The sequence below is a fragment of the Rattus norvegicus genome, chromosome 1 (assembly GCF_036323735.1).
Source record: "Rattus norvegicus strain BN/NHsdMcwi chromosome 1, GRCr8, whole genome shotgun sequence".
Taxonomy (NCBI): domain Eukaryota; kingdom Metazoa; phylum Chordata; class Mammalia; order Rodentia; family Muridae; genus Rattus; species Rattus norvegicus.
In genome coordinates this window covers 6,905,963-6,931,011 of record NC_086019.1, presented here as the reverse complement: position 1 = coordinate 6,931,011, position 25,049 = coordinate 6,905,963, and the positions used below count along the sequence as shown (strand labels likewise).

Below are 25,049 nucleotides of genomic sequence, written 5' to 3'. Positions count from 1 at the left end.
GTTTGAGATAGCGGTTGGGATAAGAGAAGAGGGGTTTCTTCTCATCTTTACATATTCTAGTGAACATGGTACACATGGCAAATATTTCCTCACCACACAAATGCCTTTTGTTGTGCAGTAAAGCAATTTTGTTTTGTTTCATTTTGTCCAGCCACATATCTAAACTATAGGCTTCAAAACTGGGATAATTTTTTCCACTCATGATATTGGCCAATCTATTTATTGTATTTTCTACTAGAGAGGTAGATGCTTAGTTTCAAATGAAAATAGAAATATGAACCTCAGAGAATTGCTTAATTTGAAATGATAGACAGTACCTTGTTCAACCTTTAGCCTTAGGTTGTTGTTGTTGTTGTTATTTTTGTTTGTACTTATGGGTGAGCAAAAAGGGCAGAGGCAGATTTGTTGAGTACCAAACCACAGGGCACATCATTTTTTTATGTGATGTCGGATATTTTTCTAGACACAGGGTAGCTTAAAGAGTCCATTAAGCAACCCCTTATATTTGCTCCTAACTTGAATGGGGTATCCCTAGGTGTGTGCCCTTGTGCCCTGAGCATTTGTGGGTACAACACTACAGGGCTTGGTCTCTTGGCTTTCCAAACAGTGGCTGAAAGAACTTGAAAAAAATTACCAATGGAAAACACTAATCACGTCTTTAAAAATAAGCTTATGGTCTTGATTCTTTGTATTTACGCTATCTTCTTTCAACACAGGACGTTATTGAAAAGTCACTGGGTTGTTTTAGAGAAATTATTCCTAGAGTCTGCAGGGCATTAGGGATTTAGATCCGAACATGACTTATGTGTTCTCCGATCATTTTTGCAAAGTGACCCTTAATAACATTTTTAAAGCTCTGTTGTTTCGATGCTGTCTTTCTTAGCACACTTTCCCATTTCTTGTTTCTTTAATTGTTGCTAAGTGGCTCTTTGTATTGCAGTTGCCTATTCCGTCCAATCTCAGAATTATTCTCTAAAAGACGTTGTTTATTTGGGAGATTGGATGCTCATTCTTGAGCAAATTTACCAGGCAACTAATATGTTTTGTTTTCCCTGGTAATGTTAAAAACATGGTAAGGCTAAGAATAGACAGACTACAGCTCTCTTTGTATATGTATGTGAATATCTCTACTACTTGCTGCCAATTTTTCCTGCTGCTTTGTGCAGAAATAACTATACAAACCAGATTTTAATCTAAAGTCCATGTTATTTAACAGAAATGTGGAAACAGAAGAGCGTGGGAATATTATAACAGCCCTATACTAATCTCTAACACACTTGTCACTAGCACATTTCTTTAGCCAGATGATAGAATATAAAATTTGAATTATGTGAATTTAGTTGCATGGGACTTAGGTAACCTTTGCCATCTCCTCCATTCTGCAATGTTGTAACATGACTTAAAGTCACTAATGTTCTAGCACCATGCCTGATAAAATCTACTATCCAATGGGCTTGTGCTATTTTGATTTCAAAGCTCTGTTTGAGGAACTAAAAACCTGAGAAATGTTAAAAGGATGTGGAAAGTGGGGAGGATAAATGTATTTTGTGTTACTTTTTGAGTTTGGCTAAATAGCAATATCACTTTAACTGGGAAATGAAAGATTAAAGCTGATACACAGTATTTTACATTGACTATTACTATTTAACTTAAAACAAGGAGGCAATATTCATTTATTAATTAAATTTTATCTTACTATTTAGAAAGCAATTCTTGTTTGCAATATAAAGTTTTCACTACTATTTTGAGGCTAACTGAAATTATTTTTCAAAAGACACTAAATTTCACTGCACTCTCAAAAACCCACTTGAAAGCAAAATGAGAAAAGAAAAACGTTTTACATTTGAAGAAAATGTTCTGTTATTTGATCCTTTCCCACGATTCTAAACTGACGGTATCAATTTCAACACCACCATAAAATAATTCCAGATTTATGAAGGCTCAGGTGTCTATCACTTTAAATTACAACAATATTTACAGCTAAATTCTGACTTTACATATGGGAATGTGTGGGTTTTTTAATGTGCTAGGAAAGAACTTCTGCTACTCTCCATGAGGCAATAACAGGGTGCAGGCTGTGCCTTCTGCCATAAACAATGAGGAAACATGATAGAACATTTTAAATCTCTGTGTTTTGACATTGGAAGAAGTGTGCGACCTTGATGCCATGGAAGTGAAAAAAAATTTGCAAGGAGAACCCTAATACCACTCAGGCTTTCTGCCTGAAGGCAGTCTCCTGATTGTTCAGCTCCACAGAACACAGAGTTTGGCCGTCTTGCTAATTCAATACGACAGAATCTGAGTTTGGGAAAGCCAAGAGAGCTATGCTTTGCAACACAGATGATGGAGCTCTACAGGAAACACATAAACAGTCCCAGAAATTGCCACAGGAGTTTCCTTGGGTACTAGAACATCAATCTGCTTGTGAGTATAACAGTCTGAAGAGTCCAGGCAAAGGGCAATACCTAGGAGAGTAAATTCTCAGAGCTGACACAGCCAGGTCTGAGGTCATTGTTGCAGTTTCCATCAACCATAATGGAGACGTCACGTTGAACGTACACACAATTCAATAAAGGACTGGAAGAATCAGAATTTATTAGTGAGGCTGAAAAGTTCCTAAACAGACTAGATATATAGCAAATATGTCCGGCCTGCAGTCCATGGGCCAGAGGCATCCTTGAAGAGCTGTGAATGGGACCCAACACATTTGTAGAGGTCACATGTGTAGAAAGGTGACATCACAGGATCAAAGGTCAGATAGTACCTACCAAAGCCAAGTTCCAAAGTGAGAAAACTGTCTGTAAGGAATTAAATGCTTGCTAGATATGACTGAAAACTTCTTAATGAGAGAGGGGTGGGGGTGGGGAGAAGAAATGCAGCATGCTGTGCCTTCACACAAGTGTCTGGTCAACACTTCTTACACATTTGTTGAGAAATTTGGAACACTTCATACCTAATCAAGAAGAACATCAAATGATACTCTTTTTGACATCCTAATAAAAGAAGCCTATCTCTAGGTTCAGGCATTCATCCACATAGAGAGAAAAAGACCATCAAAAAGAACACAAAATAAATAAGCATGGGTCTAACCTGGGAGGTAGCCAGTCATTCTGGGTCCATCTCCACTTTCCCACAGTATTGCTGCAGTATATTTAAAGAATGAATTTTGTTTTCAGGGAAAAATATATCTTTTTTATTTTTAAAAGAATGGATAAATGTTAATGTAAATAAACAAGGATAGAGTTAAATGTTTGTTCTGTTTATTTGAGATGGGGTCTCACTATCTAGCTCTGACTCTCCCGGAAGTTACTATGTAAACTGGGTGGCCTTGACTTCACAGAGATCCACCTGCCTCTGCCTCCTGGGTCCTGAATTGAAGGCGTGTATCACTATGTCCTGCTTATATTCTTATTAATTAAAAATGCTAAAGAAATAATGTAGCCCATAGCATACTCACTTTGTATGAAATTGCTACCAAATGGCTTCCAAACTCAGGGTACAATGTGTCGACCTCCACTCCTGATCTCTGCGCTCATGGGGTTTGCAAACCTTTCCCAGGTCTATTTAGCAGTCAGGAGACTCTCAGAGTGATTGTGAAGACAAGTCCTCACCTGAAACAGGAGCTTGTCTGCGGAGCCGACTTCTTAGTAAGCAACACCTTCCTGTCTTGTAGGTCATACGGAAAGGAGAAGTGAGCTGCTGCTGGATCTGCACGGCCTGCAAAGAGAATGAGTTTGTGCAGGACGAGTTCACCTGCAGAGCCTGTGACCTGGGGTGGTGGCCCAACGCAGAGCTCACAGGTAGGAACAGGCTCCCTTGAAGCATTGTCCTCCTGATGGGACTCCTTAATCAGCTGCCTCTTTTCACTACCGCCCTTTGCTACACACTCTGTAGAGCTTGTCCGTAGAGCTGCAGTGTAGAGCACAGCGTATGAGCCCTTTGACGTTTTCATGCTCTACATTGAAAAATGTAGTTCATTTCCACCTGAATACACATGTGTAGATATGTGGTAGGATATTCTGCTTCAGAGATATTTTGTATTTCTTCTTTTCAAAATGTTATTGGGAGGCATTTCAAGTCCACTGAATTTCTATTTGCTATTATTTCTTGGATATCATGGTGTGTATGTAAGCTGCTACTCCAATCCCTAAAGATTCATAGGTAAATGAACACCAATCCTAGTCTTTTGCTCCTGACATTTGAATGCCCTGTGCATGTGCACACACATACAACACACACACACACACACACACACACACACACACACACACCTTTAAACAAACCTTTAAACAAACATTTGTTCATACAGTTAATTTTGTTTTCATAGTCCCTGGTATAAACTCACAAGAGAAGTGTTTCAAAAATATTTCACAGAAGTTTTAAGTCTAGAGTCCTAGAAACCTTGGCACGTGGCTAAATAGTGGCTTGGCGCACTAACCATTCATCTTAGAGGAAGTGGAAGAAACCTCAAGGCACACAGCTGTGTGCAAAAGAGTCGAGGAAGCCAAGCCGTGAACCCCTGATCCCATGACTCCCTGGGTGCCTTTGAAAATCTTCAGAAGAGGTGAAAATGCTAATGGTTGCTGGCTTTTTGCTTGATTCTAAAGAAAAATATGAAAGTTAAATGCGTGGCTTTCCCCAAATATAGTTTTAAAAAATGGTCAGATCAGTAGAACTAGGTCATATAGCTAAAATTATACTTAAAATGGCACAACCTCATGAAACGTTAGCTTTGTTAGAGTCAAACCTAAGTGAGTATCAAAAATCATTTGGTACAAAGACCCTTTCCAAAGAAAGCAAGTTAGATCAGAATATCAGAATATATATATATATATATATATATATATATATATATATATATATGTTCTTTTTTTCGGAGCTGGGGACCGAACCCAGGGCCTTGCACTTCCTAGGCAAGCACTCTACCACTGAGCTAAATCCCCAACCCCTCAGAATATATTTTTAAGTACACCAGTGAAATTAATGACACATTTTTCTCTCATGTTTTCTTAATTCTCTAGCTAAAAGCTAGCTTGAAAGTTTTCATATACCTAAAAGTTAGCCAGCAAATGCCCTCCCCCAGTGTCTCATCCTCTAGGTCTGGAGTGGGACACAATGAATGCCCTTGTTTGTTCACGAACCCAACCTTAAATACACACAGAGCTACATCAAAGGAGGGGGCTTAGAAAGAACCGATAAAAGGGAATAAGGGGTAAATGAAGGACACCTTGATCAAAGAGTTTTATACATATGCAGTTATAAAAGAATGGTTTTATAACTTGTGTTTGTACTTATTTTATGCCGAGTTCATTCTGGTGCCCTAAGGTTTTGTTTCTTTTACCTGTTTCCCAAGGTAGCCTTTTCTTCTTGGAGCCTCCTTTTCTGGCTTAGGAACAACATTGCCTCTGTTCAGTGAGAATCAGCAGGGGAAAGATCATGCATGCGTTAACCACCACACGTTCCTTTGCCTCAGCAGTACATTCTGGGTGGTTCCTTCATGTAGATGTGTCCGTGAGTATGGAACTTCAATCTAGATTCTTCAGCTCAACATCACTCTGCACATTTTCAAACATGTGTCACCAGAATCCAGAGTACTTTTGGGGCCACTGATTTGTGTCGCCTCTTGCCCTGCTCTCTGCCAGCGTAGGCATACCTACCAACTCTACCATTACCCAACGGAAACACTACACATCACTCCTTTAAAGTCATAGCTCTCAACTGTTTCCTTTTTCTGTTCTAGCTATGCATTCTCTTCATGGCCTAATGTCACATGTGTCCTTTAGGTGAATGTGAATATCTGAACCTTTTATTTGGACTGAACTTTTTAGGGATTTCTGGGTCAAGAGAGTACTGAGCCACTTTTACAGGTGGCTTACGGAGAAAGCAAAAGTATTTTTAAAAAGAACGCAGTAGGGAAAAGCTAACACCCAGTAGCTGTGTCATAATCTGTGTCTGTTCAATAGAGAAGTTGGAGATAAATGCAATTGTCAGCACAAAAGTTGCCCCGTGAACCTCTTTATCTCCCTCCTGATCCAATAACTTTATCACCTACTTAAGGGTTGTAGGCACCGATGGCACACGCATGTTTCTCTGATCTTCCTTCGGACTCAGGCCTCCCTGTCACTCATATGTCTCTCTAGTTTTCTCCTCTTCCACAGCTGACACTTCCTGCTCATCCACTTTTCCTCAAAAAGCCCTCGTGTTTGAGAGCTGGAGCTGACCTAGCACCCAGTCCCCTCTTCCAGCTAGTTGAGGGAGAGCTCAGCTGACAGAAGGGAGTGTAAAAGCCTTTCTGGGTTTGTTCTCAGAAAGCAGAAGTGCTGAATTTGAGAGGCAAGAGGTTTTTCCTCCTCTGCATGCTTTTGAACTTTTCTGAGCCTTTTGTACTGCTCTGTTTTCATATGAGTTGGGACTTTGTTCACACATGAAAAAGAACTTCTATCTAAACTTTGAAATACATTTTAAAGGGCTGGTAGAGTGCCTCAGTGGGTTAAGGTGATTGCCACCAAAACGTCTCACAGAATTTCAATTCCTGGGAACCACAGAAAGGAAAGAAGAAACTTTTACAAGTTGCTTTCCAACCGTTGCATGTATCATGGTGTTTATTAGGCGTGATGAGTGCATGCATGTGTGAGTGCACACATAGGCACAAACATCTAGACACACACACAGACACACACATTGAAATTTTAAAACAACTATTAAAAAAAAGATTTAGTATGTTGTGGTACTTTCTGATTGTTTATTTGAGACCAAATCACACTTGTCTTGTACAGCCCAGACTATGTCGTAGCCCAGGCTGGCCTTAAAATGAGGGACCTCCCATCTCAGCCCTCCCTGAGAGTTCTGGGGTTACAGGGCTATACCACTACACCCAGTAGTCACGATGGAACACAGTTATACATTTAATCCATTGGATTTCTCCACCATGAGTCTATTGTCTACATATTATCAGATGACTCTTCCTCTTTAGGACTTCATCTTGACAAAACGTGGAAGAAATCTCCATGACTATAAATTACACGAACGCCAGTACAGTGTCCTTTCTAAAGACTGACTGTTAAGTGTATCTTGTACACATAAAGATAACCTTAACATTCCAGTGAATTGAGTCACATAACAGCTCATGCTGCTTCAACTGCCAGTTACTATTCCACTATATATACAATTTCGTAATTGTTACCCTCAATATCATCAGATCACACATCTCTTGTACCAATTTATACTTATGTGTTAGTTACACTGATTGTTTCAACATTCCTATTAATTAGTTTTACACATGAGAGGAAACTTAGATCCCATTTGTCACTTACGTGGTTCCATGTCAAACACAGAGCGAGAGCACAGCACATGGCCATGTGGTTTTGGTGTTGCCATGGTAGTGGTAGTTCTGAAAAGGAAAACCTTTTACCACTGGTAAAGAATACCAAAAATCAGTAGAAATATTCAGAAGAATAAAGACAGTGGCTTCCAGTGGGTATTTTATTTTGATGGATGTTTATTTTTTTAATATAAAATTTCTGTTAAAATAAGGAGTAATTTTCTCTGAGAAATGATTGATGCTGCTGAAGATAAGGTTTGTAAAAATGTACTGAAGTCAACTTAAAGATGGCAAAGATTCTCATCAATGAAAACAAATATTTATAAGTGATTTAAATATTCATTATCTTTTTTCTGCATCTGAGAAACATTGTTGAATTCTCAAAGGAAGTGGGTTTGGAGCTCTTAGCCTTTTTTGCATTTTCTTCTGGGGTATGTGTATTTTAATTCTTCACATATATTTTATGCTTCAATTCTTATGATTCATAAACATGATTATTTCCCATGATGATATAGGACTTGACAGGAATTTAATAATTCATAGACCAACTAAACATGATGCAATAATGTTAATTTGTTCTAAAATACCAAATAGTATAAAATTTCTTTAAAAGGCAGTCTGTACTAAATTTGTCATTAAAAAAAAAGCAGAGAAATTATCTTTATTGTCTCCATTTGCCAATCACCATGACATCTATGTTATTATCTATTTATCTCTACTCTATTATCTATTTATCTCTACTCTATTATCTGTCTATCTGTCTCTCTATCATCTATGTCATCTATCTGTCTATCTATCTATCTATCTATCTATCTATCTATCTATCTACCTACCTACCTATCTATCTACCTGTTTATTTCTACAATATGTCTTACCAACCATTTTGTACCCAGATATTTTCAAAGACACTGAGGCAAACACATAAGCATATAAAATGCATTACAAGAGATCAATAAGTAAACAGTGAGCTAAATCCCACAGCACGGCCTTGTGTACCATGTCATATGAATAAATGGCAAGAAGCAATTATTGTTCCTTGGAAGGAAAAGGGAACTTCATAGAATGAATATCTAAGCTATACATTGAATTATAAGTAGATACTTACTTTGTAGGCAACTGATATTAAAGACATACATTGTGGTAAGAATTTTGGTAAAATTATCATGAAGTAGTGTTGTGAATGTCACACATTTCTCTAAGATAATTGGAGTAAAATAATAATTGCCTCTGTTTATTAATCAGTGTTATGTATGACTTGACCTAGTTAGGAAGAAATATGATTCTTCATTTAGCCCCCTAATGCACTTGGATATTAAAAACTCTGAAATATCTGGTTCACAGATGAGAAGTAGCCTCTGGTCCTGGAATTGGAGTTATTACCACTTGTCTGAGTTTGTTGAGTGATTTGAAGCCTGCTTAAAGGCCAGCTTGTATGATGCCTCTGGTTCTCTGAATGGCCCTGGATGTTTGCCAAGCTGTCCTGTTTTGGGAGCTCTGGATGTCATACGAACAACTCTTTTAAGTTTTCTTCTGTATGTGGGGGTCAGGTGTGCTAAATCAGTACTCGTCATTTATTGCAGGATGCCGTAAGATGCTCTCACACAGGAGTGCCATAACTTTAACTCTTCAAAACTGAGTCATAATCTCACTAACATTACATGTATGACAGAATTGGGTATCAGAATCAATTTCCTCGAGATGGCAAATCTAATGCTTCCCAATTTTAAGATGTCTGAATCCAGGGAAAGCAAAGAGGGGGAAATGCCAATCTTTAAGAAATCTATTCAAGGCATAACTTATTCATAAGCTCCGGGTGGTCGTGGCTTGAGGGGGGTCTGATTGACATTCAAGAGCCTGACTTCCGCATATGCAGAGTCATGCATCTTGTTGGTAGCAAAAGTGATCACGGTAGAGTGGTAAACCTGTGCTTGGGATTTTATTATGATAAGCCTCTCCAGTTACTGCACAAGAATGCCAGGTCTGCTTCAAGGACAAAGACATTTTCTTTTAATGGTGCGTGGTACACTGTTCAGAGCAGTTGTGTAGCTAGATTTGGACAATTTTATGGCCTTTTGTGGAGAGGTATTTTTCTTTGAGTTTTGACAATGTTATAGGAGCAGGAATTTGTAAGATGCAAACTTTGAAATATCCCTGGTGACAGCCAGTGCAACCCTTCAGTGAGAGGCCTGACTGATTTTCCTGCCTTGAGCTGTCTCCACGCTGGCGCTCTTCAGACAGATCTGGCAGTGCACACTCTGAACAGGGCTTCTCTGTGGATGAATTAGAGCTTGCACCTGCATCTCCCTCAAATGGCGGTGCTGACACGCCGGTCGTCTTTTGCTGTGGTACACATGTTGCTTTTAAACGAAAGCATTTCATGAATGTGTTTTGCAAGCCTCTGAATTTCTTTTCAGATTTGTGAACTCATGGAATCCTTGCCTCTTGTGAAATGTATCAGAGAAGTGAGTGTGACTTGCCTACATATCGTTTCTTAAATGATTCGAACTAACAGTTATTGCTGGTTATCATTAAGCCGCTGTAATAGAGATGCTGACTGTCTCAAAAGCCATAGCTTAAATGGGTCCCTATCACTGGTAGGGGAAACAGTAAAGATGGAGTCAGCTTTGTATAGCTTCAAATCGATAAGGAAAAGTATACATGAATATGACATACAATCATCTTTAGGCATCATGTCAAAGCTGTTCTTTGACAGTTTCATATGTGTATATAAAGCAGTCTGATGACTCTCACCCTCCCTCATGTCTTCCCTGGCCCTGTACATCCTCCTACAAACCCCTTTCTCACATTTTGTTTGTTTGCTTGCTTACTTGCTTGTTTTGTCATCCACTGAGCTTTACCAGAGTCGTCTGCATGGCTATAGGTTTGGAACTATTCACCGAAGACTGATTGGGCTCACCAGTGGGTATCCAGTTTAGATAATGATTCTCCCTCTTCTAGGATCTCTTAGTAGCCAAGGTGTCAGTAGAGAGGGTAGGACTTCATGAGCCTCCCAAAGCTGACTATGGAATAGGACAGTCTTGTGCAGGAACAGTGTTCCCTTTTGCAATGGCTCCATTACGACTCAAAGATGGCAGTTCTTAGCTCTTCTCCACCCTCGTTTCTACCATATTCATCAGACTTTACTGGGGTTGTTATAAATGTCTTGTTTAGGACTGAGTCTTCAACCATCACTTATTCTCAGCACACTGAGTAGCCATGAGCCTCCTCATTCACTACTGTCAAGGCTGAGACTAGTACCTGTCTATAGGTATATGCTAAAATATTTACACGGTAGTTTGACACTATGTCAATTCAGCTGAACAACAGTAACAAAAATCTCTCTAGAGACAACCTTTCCAAGTCAATGTGTTTCTGACTGTATTCAAGTACCAGACATGGATTTCCCATTATGAACAAATTATTTTCTTTTACGTGAGATTCTTGATAAGGACTTTTTTTAAAAGAATTAGAATAGTCCTTTCATATCACTTGGTTATCTATGAAAGCTCTTTCTAACATACTTTATAGTGATCATAATTTTCATAATATTTTGTACTCTGAATCAACTTTTATGGCAACAATTATTTTAAGTAATACTTAAAACCAAACAATTGGCATTACTGTTTTTAGAAACCACTTCAAGACTCAGAAAGAAATGTTTCGGAGGATGGATGTAGCTTAGTTGTAGAGTACGAGACTAGGGTGCAAGAATCCAAGATTTGGGGGTTGGGGATTTAGCTCAGTGGTAGAGCGCTTGCCTAGCAAGCATAAGGCCCTGGGTTCGGTCCCCAGCTCTGAAAAAAAGAAAGAAAGAAAAAAAAAAGAAAGAACAAAAAAAAAGAATCCAAGGTTTGATCCTCAGTACTATAGTTTCTACAAATGTTAAATAAGAGCAAAAGAATTACACTAAGTACACAAGTAGTAGATATCTTTACTCCTTTTTATTTTATCAACTCTGCAGACCACAGATGATGTCAAATTCCAGTTACTATAAAAACTTAGATTAGGACACAATATTTATAATAGGAACCAGATTGCTTATTGCTTATCAACCCTAAAAGACTCCTTCTTTATTTTTAATACAGCACAAACAGAAAGACAGTAAATTAAGGGCTAGTATTGAGTTCTCAGATTCGTGTTGGGTGTGGGAATTCTTCTTGAAGTAAACATAATCTGGAGATTCTGCTTCATCAGTTAAGATTTTAAAACTTACTTTCTTGTGACTATCGCAGGGTAGAAAATAGGAGGGAAATACAGTATTAATTTACAATTAGTTAAGTAGCAGAAAATGTTGGGCATTTATTGAGAGTAAAAGAAATTTAATACATAAGGACACATTAGATTTAATGATAGGTTACAAGGCCTAAAGATATTTCAACTAATTTGGTTTATAATTGTAATAGTATTATTACATCAAGGGTCTAAGTGTTGACTCTTGAAGTAAGAAAATGGCTTAGTATGTGAATTAGTTGTCTCTTATATATAACAAATTTAATCTAGTTGCTTAAAGCATCACATAGTTACTACCACACAGTTTTGTGGGTTGGGAACCCAGGCATGGTTTTAGTTAGTCCTCTGCTTTGAGGTATTTTCACAAGACTAGGTATAATAACCTGATGTTAGGAGAAAGTTAGGCTTCAAAACTGTGTCTGTGGTTGTTTGTAGGATATAATTCTGTTGTAAAAATATAAAAAATAAAAAGTAGGGTTGTCTTTTATCCCCACTAGGTCAGCACCACGGTGCCCCAAGATATCTGCTAGATACCTTGGCGGAAACACATCCCAACTCCATGGCAGTGGCCCAGTGTCTCCAGCTGCTGTACACTTTCCTACACTCAAACTATCACATAAAAGAACACGTAACACAATAACCTTTTACCCAAGTGATAAGATATAGTTGTCCACCTAAACATACAAAACCCAGTACCATCCATCCCTTAAGAACATTAATGACAACCTGTAAATACACAGAGTGGAATCTTAATATCACCTGCCATGGCTTTTTGCCCTCTCCGTCCTGTCTCTTTTCCTACCATTCCAGTCTCCTCCTCTTCCTTCAAACTTCTCTTCTACCCATCCTTCCTTCTCATCCAATGACAGGCCTCCTTCTATCCTGTACCTGCCCCTCACCTGTATTTTACAAATTTAATGGGGAGAAGGTTCTGGTGAAGTCACCTGAGTCCTGAGTACTGACTAGGCAGCTGTACTTGGGGCAGTGGAATTAGCATCAAAATACAGATAACCCCAGGGCAAACCACAACATTTCCCCCTTTTTTGTCCAGTTAAAAGGCCTTTTCACTTATATATAAATTGAGTACAATTATTACCATTCTACAATTTATAAAACATACAATTCACTCAACACTCAGTCCATTTTGTCCATTACCTAAAGCACCTTGTCACCTATCCTAAAAGACTATAATTCTATACCTGACTTATATCCTGGTTTGAGATCATATGCCATCTGAAAAACCACCCTTTCAAATTTATTATCCTTCTCAATGCTAAACAGCTTGGGTTGTTTACAAAACTATCCGTCTTCAACCATGTCAGAAATCTTTGAATGACCAAATATCTATACACATAGGAAGTCTAACATGACTTCCAGAACTGAGAGGTTGTAGCGACAAATCTCCACTAGCACAGTCCCCTGTCAACAATATGTGAATGTAAGTCTTCAACCTTCTGGCCCAAAATCAACTGACAGACTCTTGAAATGCAGATTTTTAAGGGCTGATCACCCTGTCTCGGCAGGGTTTATCAGTCAACTATTCTGCATGATTTGTCCTTTTCTGGACAGTATAGTCTGCAGATGAAACAGGCAGTTTTGTCCAGTGGCTGCCTAGCCACAAGTATTGCCTCACCTGGAGGTAGAGATGTTCAAATTCTTCATTAAATCCACCAAAAGGGAACTGTTAGGAGCAGATATGTCTCAACAAAAGATAAATAACTTTAAATCTCATATTTTGTGGATTTCTGATGTTTTTGAAAACCATCTATCTATATAAGGTAATCTAGACTACTGTTTTATATCTTAAATATTATCTTGAAAGTACTCTCACAAACTCAGAGCCATGAATTTGCTATTTGGCCCTTAAATCACATGTGTAATCAACTCAGAAGTTTGTGATGACATCAATAGAAGGACTGGCTCTAAACCTTGTACTTTTAAACTTTTTTAACAAATAAATTCTTTACCAAAGCAAAGATATGATTTTAGCTTAGTTACCAAATGAGATTATGACTATACAACTCAATCTAGCTAATTCCTTCTTGTTAAATTACAACCATTTTTAAATCCTTCATAAAAACAACTTTAGAATAACCACTTTCAGCCCCACAAAAGTCCAGGGAATTGGGACGATGACTCCTCCATAACTTCTTCAAGCTGTACGTGGGTGTTGAGATATCCTTAGGGGTAAGGGGTAGGAAGAATGAAACAAATGCTCTAGCCAGATGTGTCCTGACTGGACTCAGCTGAAAGTCCTTGAGACCAGGAATCCAAGTAGGCACACTCTGTAGAATACAACTCTCAAGACAAAAGTTTAGAATCGAGATATCTTTTTGTTTGATTCTCCTGAATCTAATTTTTCAGGCAGTCTACCTCTATCAAATCTGATCAGTATGACTCTGTGAGGTTTCCAGAGCCTAATCACACTTTTTAAAATCACAAAGACAAAATCTTTCTCCCAAGATACTACGTTCCTTAGTCTGTAACCAGAAAACTTGTATCTTGCACTCTCTCCCAGAGTAATAATATAACCATAAAACTCAAAGTCACACACATTATGAACATTAAACAACTTTTATAAAAGGAAGTAAGCTAAACAATGAGCTTGATAGGCTTTTGTACTCTGTGATATCAGGAAATGAACCCAAAATTCCCTTTTGAGCCCACATTAAGAGAATCTGAGCCTCCTGCTGTGGTAAATATCAAAAGTAACCACAAACCCTCGCTAGCCAGCATCAACGAGTCATATGGCCTTTAGTGGGGTAATTCATAAAACAAACTAAACACCTTCTATCAATTCTAATACCAATAAGCAATGTATCAAACCAGGACTTTAGCCTAAAATATATCCATCTGTTAATCTCTCTACCCAGAGCCACAGAATTTTATTTAACCTTAATACCTTGTATGATATTTATCTGCATTCACTCCACCTGGTGTTACAGACATTCATTACAACTCTCTATTTGGAGTTAGTGACTAATTTTTCCCTATCTAAGTTCTGAACCATGGGTGAAAATCTCCACCTGATTCAGGTAATCTCTTTACTCTCTTCTTTCTAAGAACAAACTTAATCACCCTTTAATAATACCTGTAATGAAGAAGTAGCTTGTCTAACTAGGATTTCAACCCAAAATTCCTGTGGAGCCCACGTTACAAGGAATATGAGTATCCTGAAAGACTTTCTAAAGAACTTTCTTTAAAAAGCAGCTTTTAATCTCTAACTCTCTGATCTGCCATTATTTATCACACAGCAGGGGACCTATAGCCTGCCAGCCCAGGCTACTTCCCTGTTTCTTTGTTTAAAGTCTTGCCCTTGAGATATGACATGACTTAACAGGATGCTGGCCTTCTCTTAGAAAATAAAAACTTTCTATCAATTCATAGGATTACTACTGGATTCTAGCCCACAGGTTGGTTCACCATTTGTTGTTGTAAAAATATAAAAAATAAAAAAGTATGGTTGTCCTTTATTCCCCTAGGTCCGGCACCACAGTGCTCCAAGATATATGCTAGATATTGGCGGAAACACATTCCAACTCTGTGGAGGTCGCCCAGGGTCTCCAGCTGCTGTACACTTTCCTACACTCAAACCCTCACATAAAAAACACACACAACATAATTCCCATTGGTTATTGGGATGAAGATCTCCTTTTTTTATGGGTACTTGTGCAGAAACTACCCTCAGTTCTTTCTCATATGAACCACAGTAACAAGACAAGTTAGTTTACGAGGGTCAGCAAGAATGATGGCTAGCAAGACAGAAGTTAGCATTTATGCAATATTATTCTAGAAGTGACATCTCATCAATTTTGCTATATTCTGTATATGAGAAACAAATCACAGCCTGTTCATATTGAAAATCAGGAGTTGTACAAAGACAAATATCAAGGGGACCAGGTCTATCCTGGTATCCAGTTTCCAAAGGAAGGCAGTAAAAGGGGTATGGAACTGGCAATTGGGGCCAAAAGCTGCTGACTGGGCAATTTACTCTTTCTTGCTTTTCTAGGGCCAAAAGCTACTGACTTCTGAAAATTTAACTCTTTCTGAAAGCAGCACTAGTTTAAGAAAAAAAGCTTAATTAATTTGGTTCTTTTCTCTTTGGCTCCATATTATATGTGGCTATGTTGCAGATTTGCCTAGAGCAGAGTATCGTCTTCTCATCTGATGGACTTGTGAGCATCTAGGTCCTGTGGTAGTCTGCATTTATATGCAGAGTTCTAGTCCTTGTTTCTGTGTGGTATGTTTTCTACAGGGACTCTGAGGCCAGAGCTACTTCTTAAATTGCATGTATGTTGGTATTTTCATATCTTGTGGAGTTCTGATTTGACCATGTTCAAGAACTACAGTGCCTCTTAGCTGAAAACTCATCCCATCTACGTTTCTAAGACTTTGCTCCAGAAAATAAAGGGATAGTCTTTTAATAACAATCTTAAAGTGTTAGTTATGACTTAGGACAAAGGGTTGTTTTTTTTTTTTTACTATCAGAGTGGCCTTATTAATCCAAGGTACCTAAAGTTTCATTAAGTTGAAATGTTTAGGGACCTAGTCCTTTTAGGAGTTTGAAGAGAGAACTCTTGAGTGTTAGGGCTGCTTATGGAGGAAAATCATTGGATGGGTGTGAGAAATTTTTTCTTCATGATTTTTAGCCATTTATTTTCTTCTTTCCTTCCTGCTCTGGAGTTTAAGTTGGACTTGAACTAAGAACACGCCTCCTCCTTCTCTCTCTCAGATATTGAAACTACAGATGGGAGCTGTCACATATGTCACTTCTCTTTGCCACTAGCTTAATAATTTCTAAACGTGACTACCCAGTGCTGACTTGGATCATGTCTCTTTGATAAGGCAAACTTGTAAATAGATAAATAAACAAACAAACAAACCAAAACCAATATACCCTCTCAAAAAATAAATGCAGTAATTCTGTATATTTAAGTAAACAATAGCAAAAGCAAATTAATAAATTCTTAGGCTATAGAATAATGTATTTAAGTATTCTAGATTACTTATAATACTCAGTATAAAGTAAATACTCTGTAAATAGTTATCTTGCTATATTGTTTAAGAAATAATGAGGGAAAAGGCTACATATGTTAAGTGTATATGTAACTACTATAGCCTTATAGAACTGACACATGTAATCATTGTATAGCTAATGGTATACTAGTCACAATGAAAGAATAACAAAATCTTAGGAGAAAATAACCTTGCTATTTAGGACACTGTTGGGGCTGTCTCACATGTAGTATATGGAATGGCTTGAGCATGAGAGCTGTTCTTTAGGAATTTGAGAAATTTGAAAAAAACATGAGTCAGAAAAATAACTCAGCGAGTGACCTATTGGTCTCAGCACCTCCAGTATTTTGGCAAATGAAGACCTTTAAAGTGATCTTGATGAATTTTCTAGAAACATGAATGGTGGCAAAAAATGAAGTTATTCAGCCATCTTATCTGTCAATTCTAGATCTTGGATTCCACATGGTCAGGGGAGAAACCCTGAGGCAAAGACATTTTGCTTTGACTAGGGCACTGTTAATTATTCCATGGTTACTGGTGTCATTTCTGTAAGACCACATGGTTATATATGCAGATGTGTGTGCGTATGTGCGTGTGTGTGTGTGTGTGTGTGTGCATGTGTGTACATGCGCACTCAACATTTTCCTCGTTAATTCTTAAAATGATATGTCACAATAACTAATTACATAGTATCTACATTGTTCTGGGTATTATAAGTAATCTAGGCATGATACAGATCAGATACTTAGCATGCACATGTGAGGGTGTCCGTAGGTTATGTACAAATATTATATCATCTTAGATAAGAGTATAGTTTGCAGCATATAAGAGTATATGAGATCAAAGATCCACATATTCAGTACCACTGGAGGGTCCTGAGACTAAATAGTTTTATACAAATGTCATCTCGGACAAAAGTCTTGCCCATCTCTAAGATTTGCTATTATTGGGAGAACGGAGTGAGTTCCTCATGGATACTGAAAAATCCACAAGAATATATGTGAATTAGAAGAAGAAGAAGAACAACAACAACAACAAAAAAAAGAAAATCAGGAAGGACACTAAAGCTAAATTTTCTGCTGACTACATACTACGTGAATACCCCTGAGAGATAAAGCTCCTCTGTGCAGATAGCATGCATGTGTTCTGTGGGGTTTTAGACAGTGTGATGTTTAGGGCTTGAAGAGCTTCCAGGACATAAGCTTGTGGGCTTAAGCAAGTATTCGTGTGACATTGTGGTTGATTGATTGGCACTCCTGTGTCGATGTGAGCTTTCTCCCAGCTGGTTGATTATCAGAAGTGATGGCTAACACTCAACATTTGATGACAAAAACATGTCCATGGATTAATGCTGATGGGCTAAACAGAGGTAGAATTGGTTCTGCTGATCCCCTGGGGGATGTCCCCTTCTATGGCTATAGAACAGACAGTCTTTCTCTAGATTCATTAAAGTAATTCCAGTATCACACTTTTGGGAAATACTTATCCAGACCAAACAAAGATTCTTCATAAAGAATTGTCTCCTGAGCATGACAGCATTTTTTTTCCACTCTGAAATGCAAAACAAATTTTGTTCTCCATTAGGAGAGAAAAATAAGGGGCAATTAGAAGCACAATGCCCACAACTCCAGAGAGGTGTAGAGGGAGATTTCATTCTTTGGCATGTCTATCAGGGCCTATTAACTCAAAGCTCCAACCCCCCAGACTCAGACTGCACATGGCAGTTTAAGCAATACAAAAATGTGTGGTAAACAAGAAGATGTGAATATTGTCTACAAAATGCAAATTATAGTATGCATAAAATACTCTGCTAATGCCAAAATGTGTATGTAAGCCCTAAGTGCTTACAGACAAGGGCTGTGTAAAATAAAAAGAAATCTTAGTTTCTTTCTTATTAACATATTCTATTTTGTTATCACTGTGATATTTGTACTTCGTTTCTTTTTTTCAAAAAATGTAGAATTAAATTTCACCAATACAGTGACAACTGCTTTCAATGCTGGGGCTGAAGGAAAAGATTCTTTAGAAGTTCAAGTAAGTCACATCTGAGTGTAATGAGACTACATTTGGAGATATGGTTATCCAGGGAAGGGAAGGCAATCTCTGAGTAACATGGAGGGATTTTGTAACAACACAAATACCACAAATCATAAAGGAAATGACTTACAGCTATGCCTCCAGTAACAGGCAGGCACCCGCACAATTACTCAACAGAAATCGGAGATTCTGATTAAAATCATTTTTTTTTCTCCTTGCAGGCTGTGAGCCCATTCCTGTCCGTTATCTTGAGTGGAGTGACATAGAATCTATCATAGCCATCGCCTTTTCTTGCCTGGGCATCCTCGTGACGCTGTTTGTCACCCTCATCTTCGTTCTGTACCGGGACACACCCGTGGTCAAATCCTCCAGTAGGGAGCTCTGCTATATCATTCTGGCTGGTATTTTCCTCGGCTATGTGTGCCCTTTCACCCTCATCGCCAAACCTACTACCACATCCTGCTACCTCCAGCGCCTCCTAGTTGGCCTCTCTTCTGCCATGTGCTACTCTGCTTTAGTGACCAAAACCAATCGTATTGCACGCATCCTGGCTGGCAGCAAGAAGAAGATCTGCACCCGGAAGCCCAGATTCATGAGCGCTTGGGCCCAAGTGATCATAGCCTCCATTCTGATTAGTGTACAGCTAACACTAGTGGTGACCTTGATCATCATGGAGCCTCCCATGCCCATTTTGTCCTACCCGAGTATCAAGGAAGTCTACCTTATCTGCAATACCAGCAACCTGGGTGTAGTGGCCCCTGTGGGTTACAATGGACTCCTCATCATGAGCTGTACCTACTATGCCTTCAAGACCCGCAACGTGCCGGCCAACTTCAATGAGGCTAAATACATCGCCTTCACCATGTACACTACCTGCATCATCTGGCTGGCTTTCGTTCCCATTTACTTTGGGAGCAACTACAAGATCATCACTACCTGCTTCGCGGTGAGCCTCAGTGTGACGGTGGCCCTGGGGTGCATGTTTACTCCGAAGATGTACATCATCATTGCCAAACCTGAGAGGAACGTCCGCAGTGCCTTCACGACCTCTGATGTTGTCCGCATGCACGTCGGTGATGGCAAACTGCCGTGCCGCTCCAACACCTTCCTCAACATTTTCCGGAGAAAGAAGCCCGGGGCAGGGAATGCCAAGTGAGTTGTCTAATCTGGGGTTCCAGGTCTCTCTCCCTTTTTGTCTCTCCCCCACCACACACCCTCTCCTCCTGCACCATTACCTCTCTTTTCAGCCTCCTTCTGTCCAAACTCTCTTGTTTTCTTCCACTCAATCTTTTTCAAACCTCACGGTTGCACTAGGGATATAAAATGGGGAGTGCTTTTTGATCCCGCTCCTTTGAAACAGCAGGAATCATGGAGCAATGCTGGACAGAGACCAAAGCTTTTTCTTGAGATTCAAACTGCAGTTTTATCAGGAACATCTTTCCTGTGTTGTGGGTTCCCAGTCTAAGGAGAAATAAATGTGCTGTGGTCCGGGCCAGAGAGGCAAACATGAGTTCTAAGTGAAAGTTTAGGCCATAGTTGAAGATAGCTTCTGATTTATTTTTATTCTGAAACCATGCTTTTAACCATCTGAGGTGGAGAGTAAGAGGCTAGGTGTGGTAGAGAGATTGCCACTTCAAAACTGGATTGCAATGGAGCAGCAAGCATATCCTGTTATGATATCCCTAAAGCAACTGTCTTATTACGGTTATTTTATTCAACTTTAATACATACCACAATGAACCTGTTCACAGCATTATACAAGAATTGAGACAGCTCTTCTTCATGGTTATGATCAGAATAATTTTTTAAAATATTTATTTATTTTGTATATGAATACACTGTTGCTGTCCTCAAACACACCAGAAGAGGGCATCGGATCCCATTACAGATGGTTGTGAGCCCCCATGTGGTTGTTGAGAATTGAACTCAGGACCTTTGGAAGAGTAGTCAGTGCTTTAAACCATTGAACCATCTCTCTAGAATAATTTTTTCTTTTTATTTCCAAAGCCAAACAAATAAGGAAACTTGAACATAAAAGTCCAAATAATTAACATTCTGGTATTCTGGGTAATAAACTTCCCATGATAATTACTTTCATATGTATTCCATGATTCTATTAAAGTTTTGTACATACTATCTTGACGAGGCTCATGAAAACACATTTTTGTGAAATATTTATAATTTTAAAAAATGACATGGATACTTGGAATTCCATAGAAAATAGAACTTTCTAATAATTCAGCAATTTCATCATTAGTGGGATTATATTTGCTCTTTGAGATGGGTTTTTTTTAAATGAATGTCGATAACAACAGTTACATCAGAAATGACATTTTGTAACTGTTATATCCCTGTAAGTCAGATAGTGAGAGAGATATCACTTGCCTCTGTGTGGCTAAAGAAATGGGGCTTCTACAAATGTATGTAACTTTCAGGGCAATTCCCCTCACCCTGTCTTTGTCTAAGTCTTAAACTGGTATAAAATCTTATCTTAACATACATCTAAGGATCTATGTGCAGTAAGCTCTATATTTTTTAAGCCACACACAGACATCTTTCAGAAATCACATAATTTGTGGCTGTGATACAGAACTCTTTAGGGAACAAAAACATCTTTGAGATCCATAGTCATTAATTCAGGTAAAAATATCCCTAAAACTTAGCAGCATTAGAGTAAAGCCAAAAATTCATGTTTATTTCTCATATTAAGTCTTTTACAAGTGACTGGTCATAAACTACACCTAGTAATATTTTTCTCCTTGTCAGGAATTTTCTTTTACCCAGTGTCCCATCAGAAATGACTTTCAGAGAGTTCTTAGCACAACAGCAAACCTCCAGCTCCATGACATGAGCAGTAAATAAATATGTAAATAAACAAACAAACCATTAGCCACAGCAGACAGCTGTGAAATACCACCTTATTTCACTAAGAGTGGTCAAGGGTGAGAGAAGCAAAATAGCAGGGAAGAAGATATCCTTGCAGCTGGGTAGATGGCTTAGTGGATGAGAGCACTTGTTATACAAACATGAGGGCCTGAGTTAACAAAATATCACTCCGGGCTGGAGAGATGGCTCAGTGGTTAAGAGCACTGACTGCTCTTCTAGAGGTCCTGAGTTCAAATCCCAGCAACCACATGGTGGCTCAACTATCTGTAAACGAGACCCAATGCCCTCTTCTGGTGTGTCTGATGACAGCTACAGAGTACTTATACATAATAAATAAATCTTAAAAAAAAAAAAACTAACCCCTAAAAAATCAGGAATGGTGTGTACCTGTAACCCCAGCACTATTAAGTAGCAGATAGTTGCTAAGGCTTTCTGGCTACCAGCCTAGCCCCAGCTTCTATGGGAGACTCCAGACGAGAGTATAAAGTCTAGACTATCATAGTAGGACACCAGACATCCTCCTGTACTCCTATAGTCCCTACATGCTCTCACAGGAGTGAATATCCCCTTATATGTACATGTGTACCTGACAAATACACTCACATACAAATCACAAATCATTCAAACTTACACACACACACACACACACACACACACACACACACACACACACACACACACAAACACTGGGGCAGAGGCACTCCAAACTGGAATATTCACAAGCACTAAGTTTTGATCATGCATCATTTCTCAAAGTTATTCTAAGAGTCTGTGGGATTGAGATGTCCCGAGCTGGTGTCTGGGAATATGGTTTTCAGTGGTTGGGTAGGAATACTGATCGAGAGAACTGTGAGTAAAGTAAAGAGCCTTAGGCTTACTACTGGGATGCAAGAGAATTCTTTGACATTATGTGAGTGATGCCTGGCACTTCTTAAGCAGCCAGAATCCCTGTACATTTGGACCAGCCTCCCACACCCAAACTGCTTTCCCCATAATTTGAGAAGACTCCCTTTCCAATTATGACTTTACAAATTAATTTCATTTGGGATTTGTCATTCAAAGGAAAGTTCAATGTAATCTGAGCTTATTGATTTGTTTGTCATGTAATACTTGCTTTCATCAGTAAACTAACTATTAGCTACAATTTAATAAGCCTTACCAGGGTGCTATGGTGATAAATTTAGTTCCAATTAATAATGGTAACTCCTAACTTGTAGCTCTTTCAATATGTTCCAGGCAAATGAGTTGACCCACAGTGGGTATCTGGGGCTAAATTTCTGTGAAAAAAGCGATAATTTGATTATTCAGTTTTCTTATTTATTCTCCTCTTGCTTCTGTTATAACTCTCCACAAGACTGTAATTCTGAAATATAACAATAACCTCAGTGCCTATGTTTTTGCCTTTTTTTTGTATTGCCATCTTTTTCTTTGGTTTGTCTCCAAAGGTACAAAACCAGAAACAATCTAATATATTCTGCAGCAGGAAAAAGAGGGCAGATTTTACAACAAAAGCGAGGGTTTGAAACTCTAGCCAACGTGTTCCCCAATGGGCGTATTGCTTTCAGAATGTGTGGTTCCCACATTTATGGTGCACTGAGGGTATTCAGCAATCTGTTCAGACACCATAATGGGTGTCTTCCACATGGTCTATAGTTGTTCTGGGGGTCCCCGGTCCAGAGACATTCTCTTAGCAGCCCGTTTCCCCAGTGCACGGGAGAGTTCGGGGCACGTGGCTCGTAGTGCCAAATTTATTTAAATACTTTGAATTTTGCCATAGTAAGACTCTGGTGGAACTGAAGATTTGAACTGGAGCATATTGGCTTTTCATAATTGTACTTTCTTTAGTGTGCCCTGCAGAGTCACTTAAATCAGAAGATATTTAGTCCTGAGCCAATACACAGGCCTCAAAATCTTCACCCGTTTAGGCAGGGTATTTCATAAAGAAGTGATAACTGAAGCATGAGTTGGGTATGGCCTCCCATTAAGGCCACAATGATGTGACATAACTGAAAGAACACGCTTATTTAAAAACAGTTATACTAGTAGCATTCTTCAATGAGCATTGCAAGATACCTTCTAAATAAACTGAAGTTAACTAGCTGTCCTAGTTAAGGTTCCTCCTGTGATGTAATAGTGACCAAAGCAATTCGGAAAGAAAAGTATTTATTTGGCTTACCCTCCACTGTTCATCATTTGAGTAGATCAGGTAAGGCATTCAAGCAGGGGAGGAATCTGGAAGCCATGGAAGAGCGCTGCTTACTGGCTTGCTCTCCCTTTCATGCTCAGCCCATCAGCTTGCTTTCTCGGAGAACCCAGGACCACCAGCCCAGTCTGAACTGTTCCCTCCCCTCATCAATCACCAATTAAGATGTTTCACAGGCTTGTGTACAGACTGCTTTTTTAAGAGGCATTTTCTCAATTGAGGCTCCCTCCTCTCTAATGACTTGACTTTGTGTCAAGTTGACATAAACTCGTCAGTTACTTAGTACATTCATTTAAGGTAAACTGAGGGCCAGTTTGATAGTTCATGGAGATGAAAAGTTGCAATACAGGCCTTTGAGCTTCTATGTTGATAATTGTGCATAAAAGTGAATTGTGATGACAATGAAAATATGATGTTGATATGAGAGTAACATTAATGCACATGTTCATATGGGAGCTATTAGAGCGCTGCAATGTTCCCTAAGCATTTGAATGGGGTTGTTTTATTGTTGTTTTCATTTTGCCTTGTTTTTGTTTCTCTGAATTCAAGAATACACTGGTACCAAGAGAATAACCTTCGACTCACATGTGTAATGGTCAGTATTGATTGACAACTTGACACAACATAAAATTGCCAGGAAAGAGAATCTCACTGAGATTGTCTGGATGGGTTAGGCTAGGAAAGATTTTCTTAATTGAATTAATTGAACTGGATAACCCACTCCAAGTGTGGACAGCACTGTTTCATGAGCCGGGCATTGCATGCAGTAAGAGTCTGCTTGCATTTATTATTCTCTGTTCCTAGTTAGGAGTATGATGTGACCAGCTCTCTCAGGCTCCTGCTGAGGTGACCTCCCTGCTATGGTGAACTGTAACTCAGATCTGAGAGCTGAAATCAACTTTTTCTTCTTTGAGTTCTTTTTGTTGGGGTGTTTTATCACAGTGACAGAAAAAAAAATCAAATAGCTCCCTACTGGAATCTTATTTGTCTTTAGTAATAGTCATTATCTCCCCCAGCCAACTTTGGGTTTCTCTGTCCTACTTTGATTAAGAAGAGAAACCTGACCATGAGCCAATAGGTATGACAGTGAATCACTGCCCAGTCTACACCTCTCTGCTCTGGTAAGAACACACGCCCTATTGTGGCTCAAGATGAAAAGTCTTACTAGTCTGAGATTATGTTTGTGGGGCTTTCTGCAAGCCATCAAGCTGGCAGGGAAATGATTCAGGTGAGTTAAGAAAGAAACTCAACTTGGCCCAACTTAGCAAGCAGTTACTGGGCCAAACTTCTGAAGTCTGATCCCAAGTCATTTATTTTAGCCATACTAAAGTACAGCACAATTTTGGGGGAAGAAGC

General features: G+C 38.9%; 1 protein-coding gene across 4 annotated transcripts in view; it reads left to right on the top strand.

The window, feature by feature from the left end:
* Grm1 (glutamate metabotropic receptor 1) overlaps positions 1–25,049 on the top strand; it is a 394,906-nt gene that overhangs the window by 342,436 nt on the left and 27,421 nt on the right. For all 4 annotated transcript variants that reach the window (XM_017588777.3, NM_017011.2, NM_001114330.2 and 1 more), the window contains exons 7-8: positions 3,674–3,800; positions 18,826–19,756. In XM_017588777.3, the coding sequence (XP_017444266.1) occupies positions 3,674–3,800; positions 18,826–19,756 (1,058 nt within the window). The remainder of the gene's footprint in view (positions 1–3,673; positions 3,801–18,825; positions 19,757–25,049) is intronic.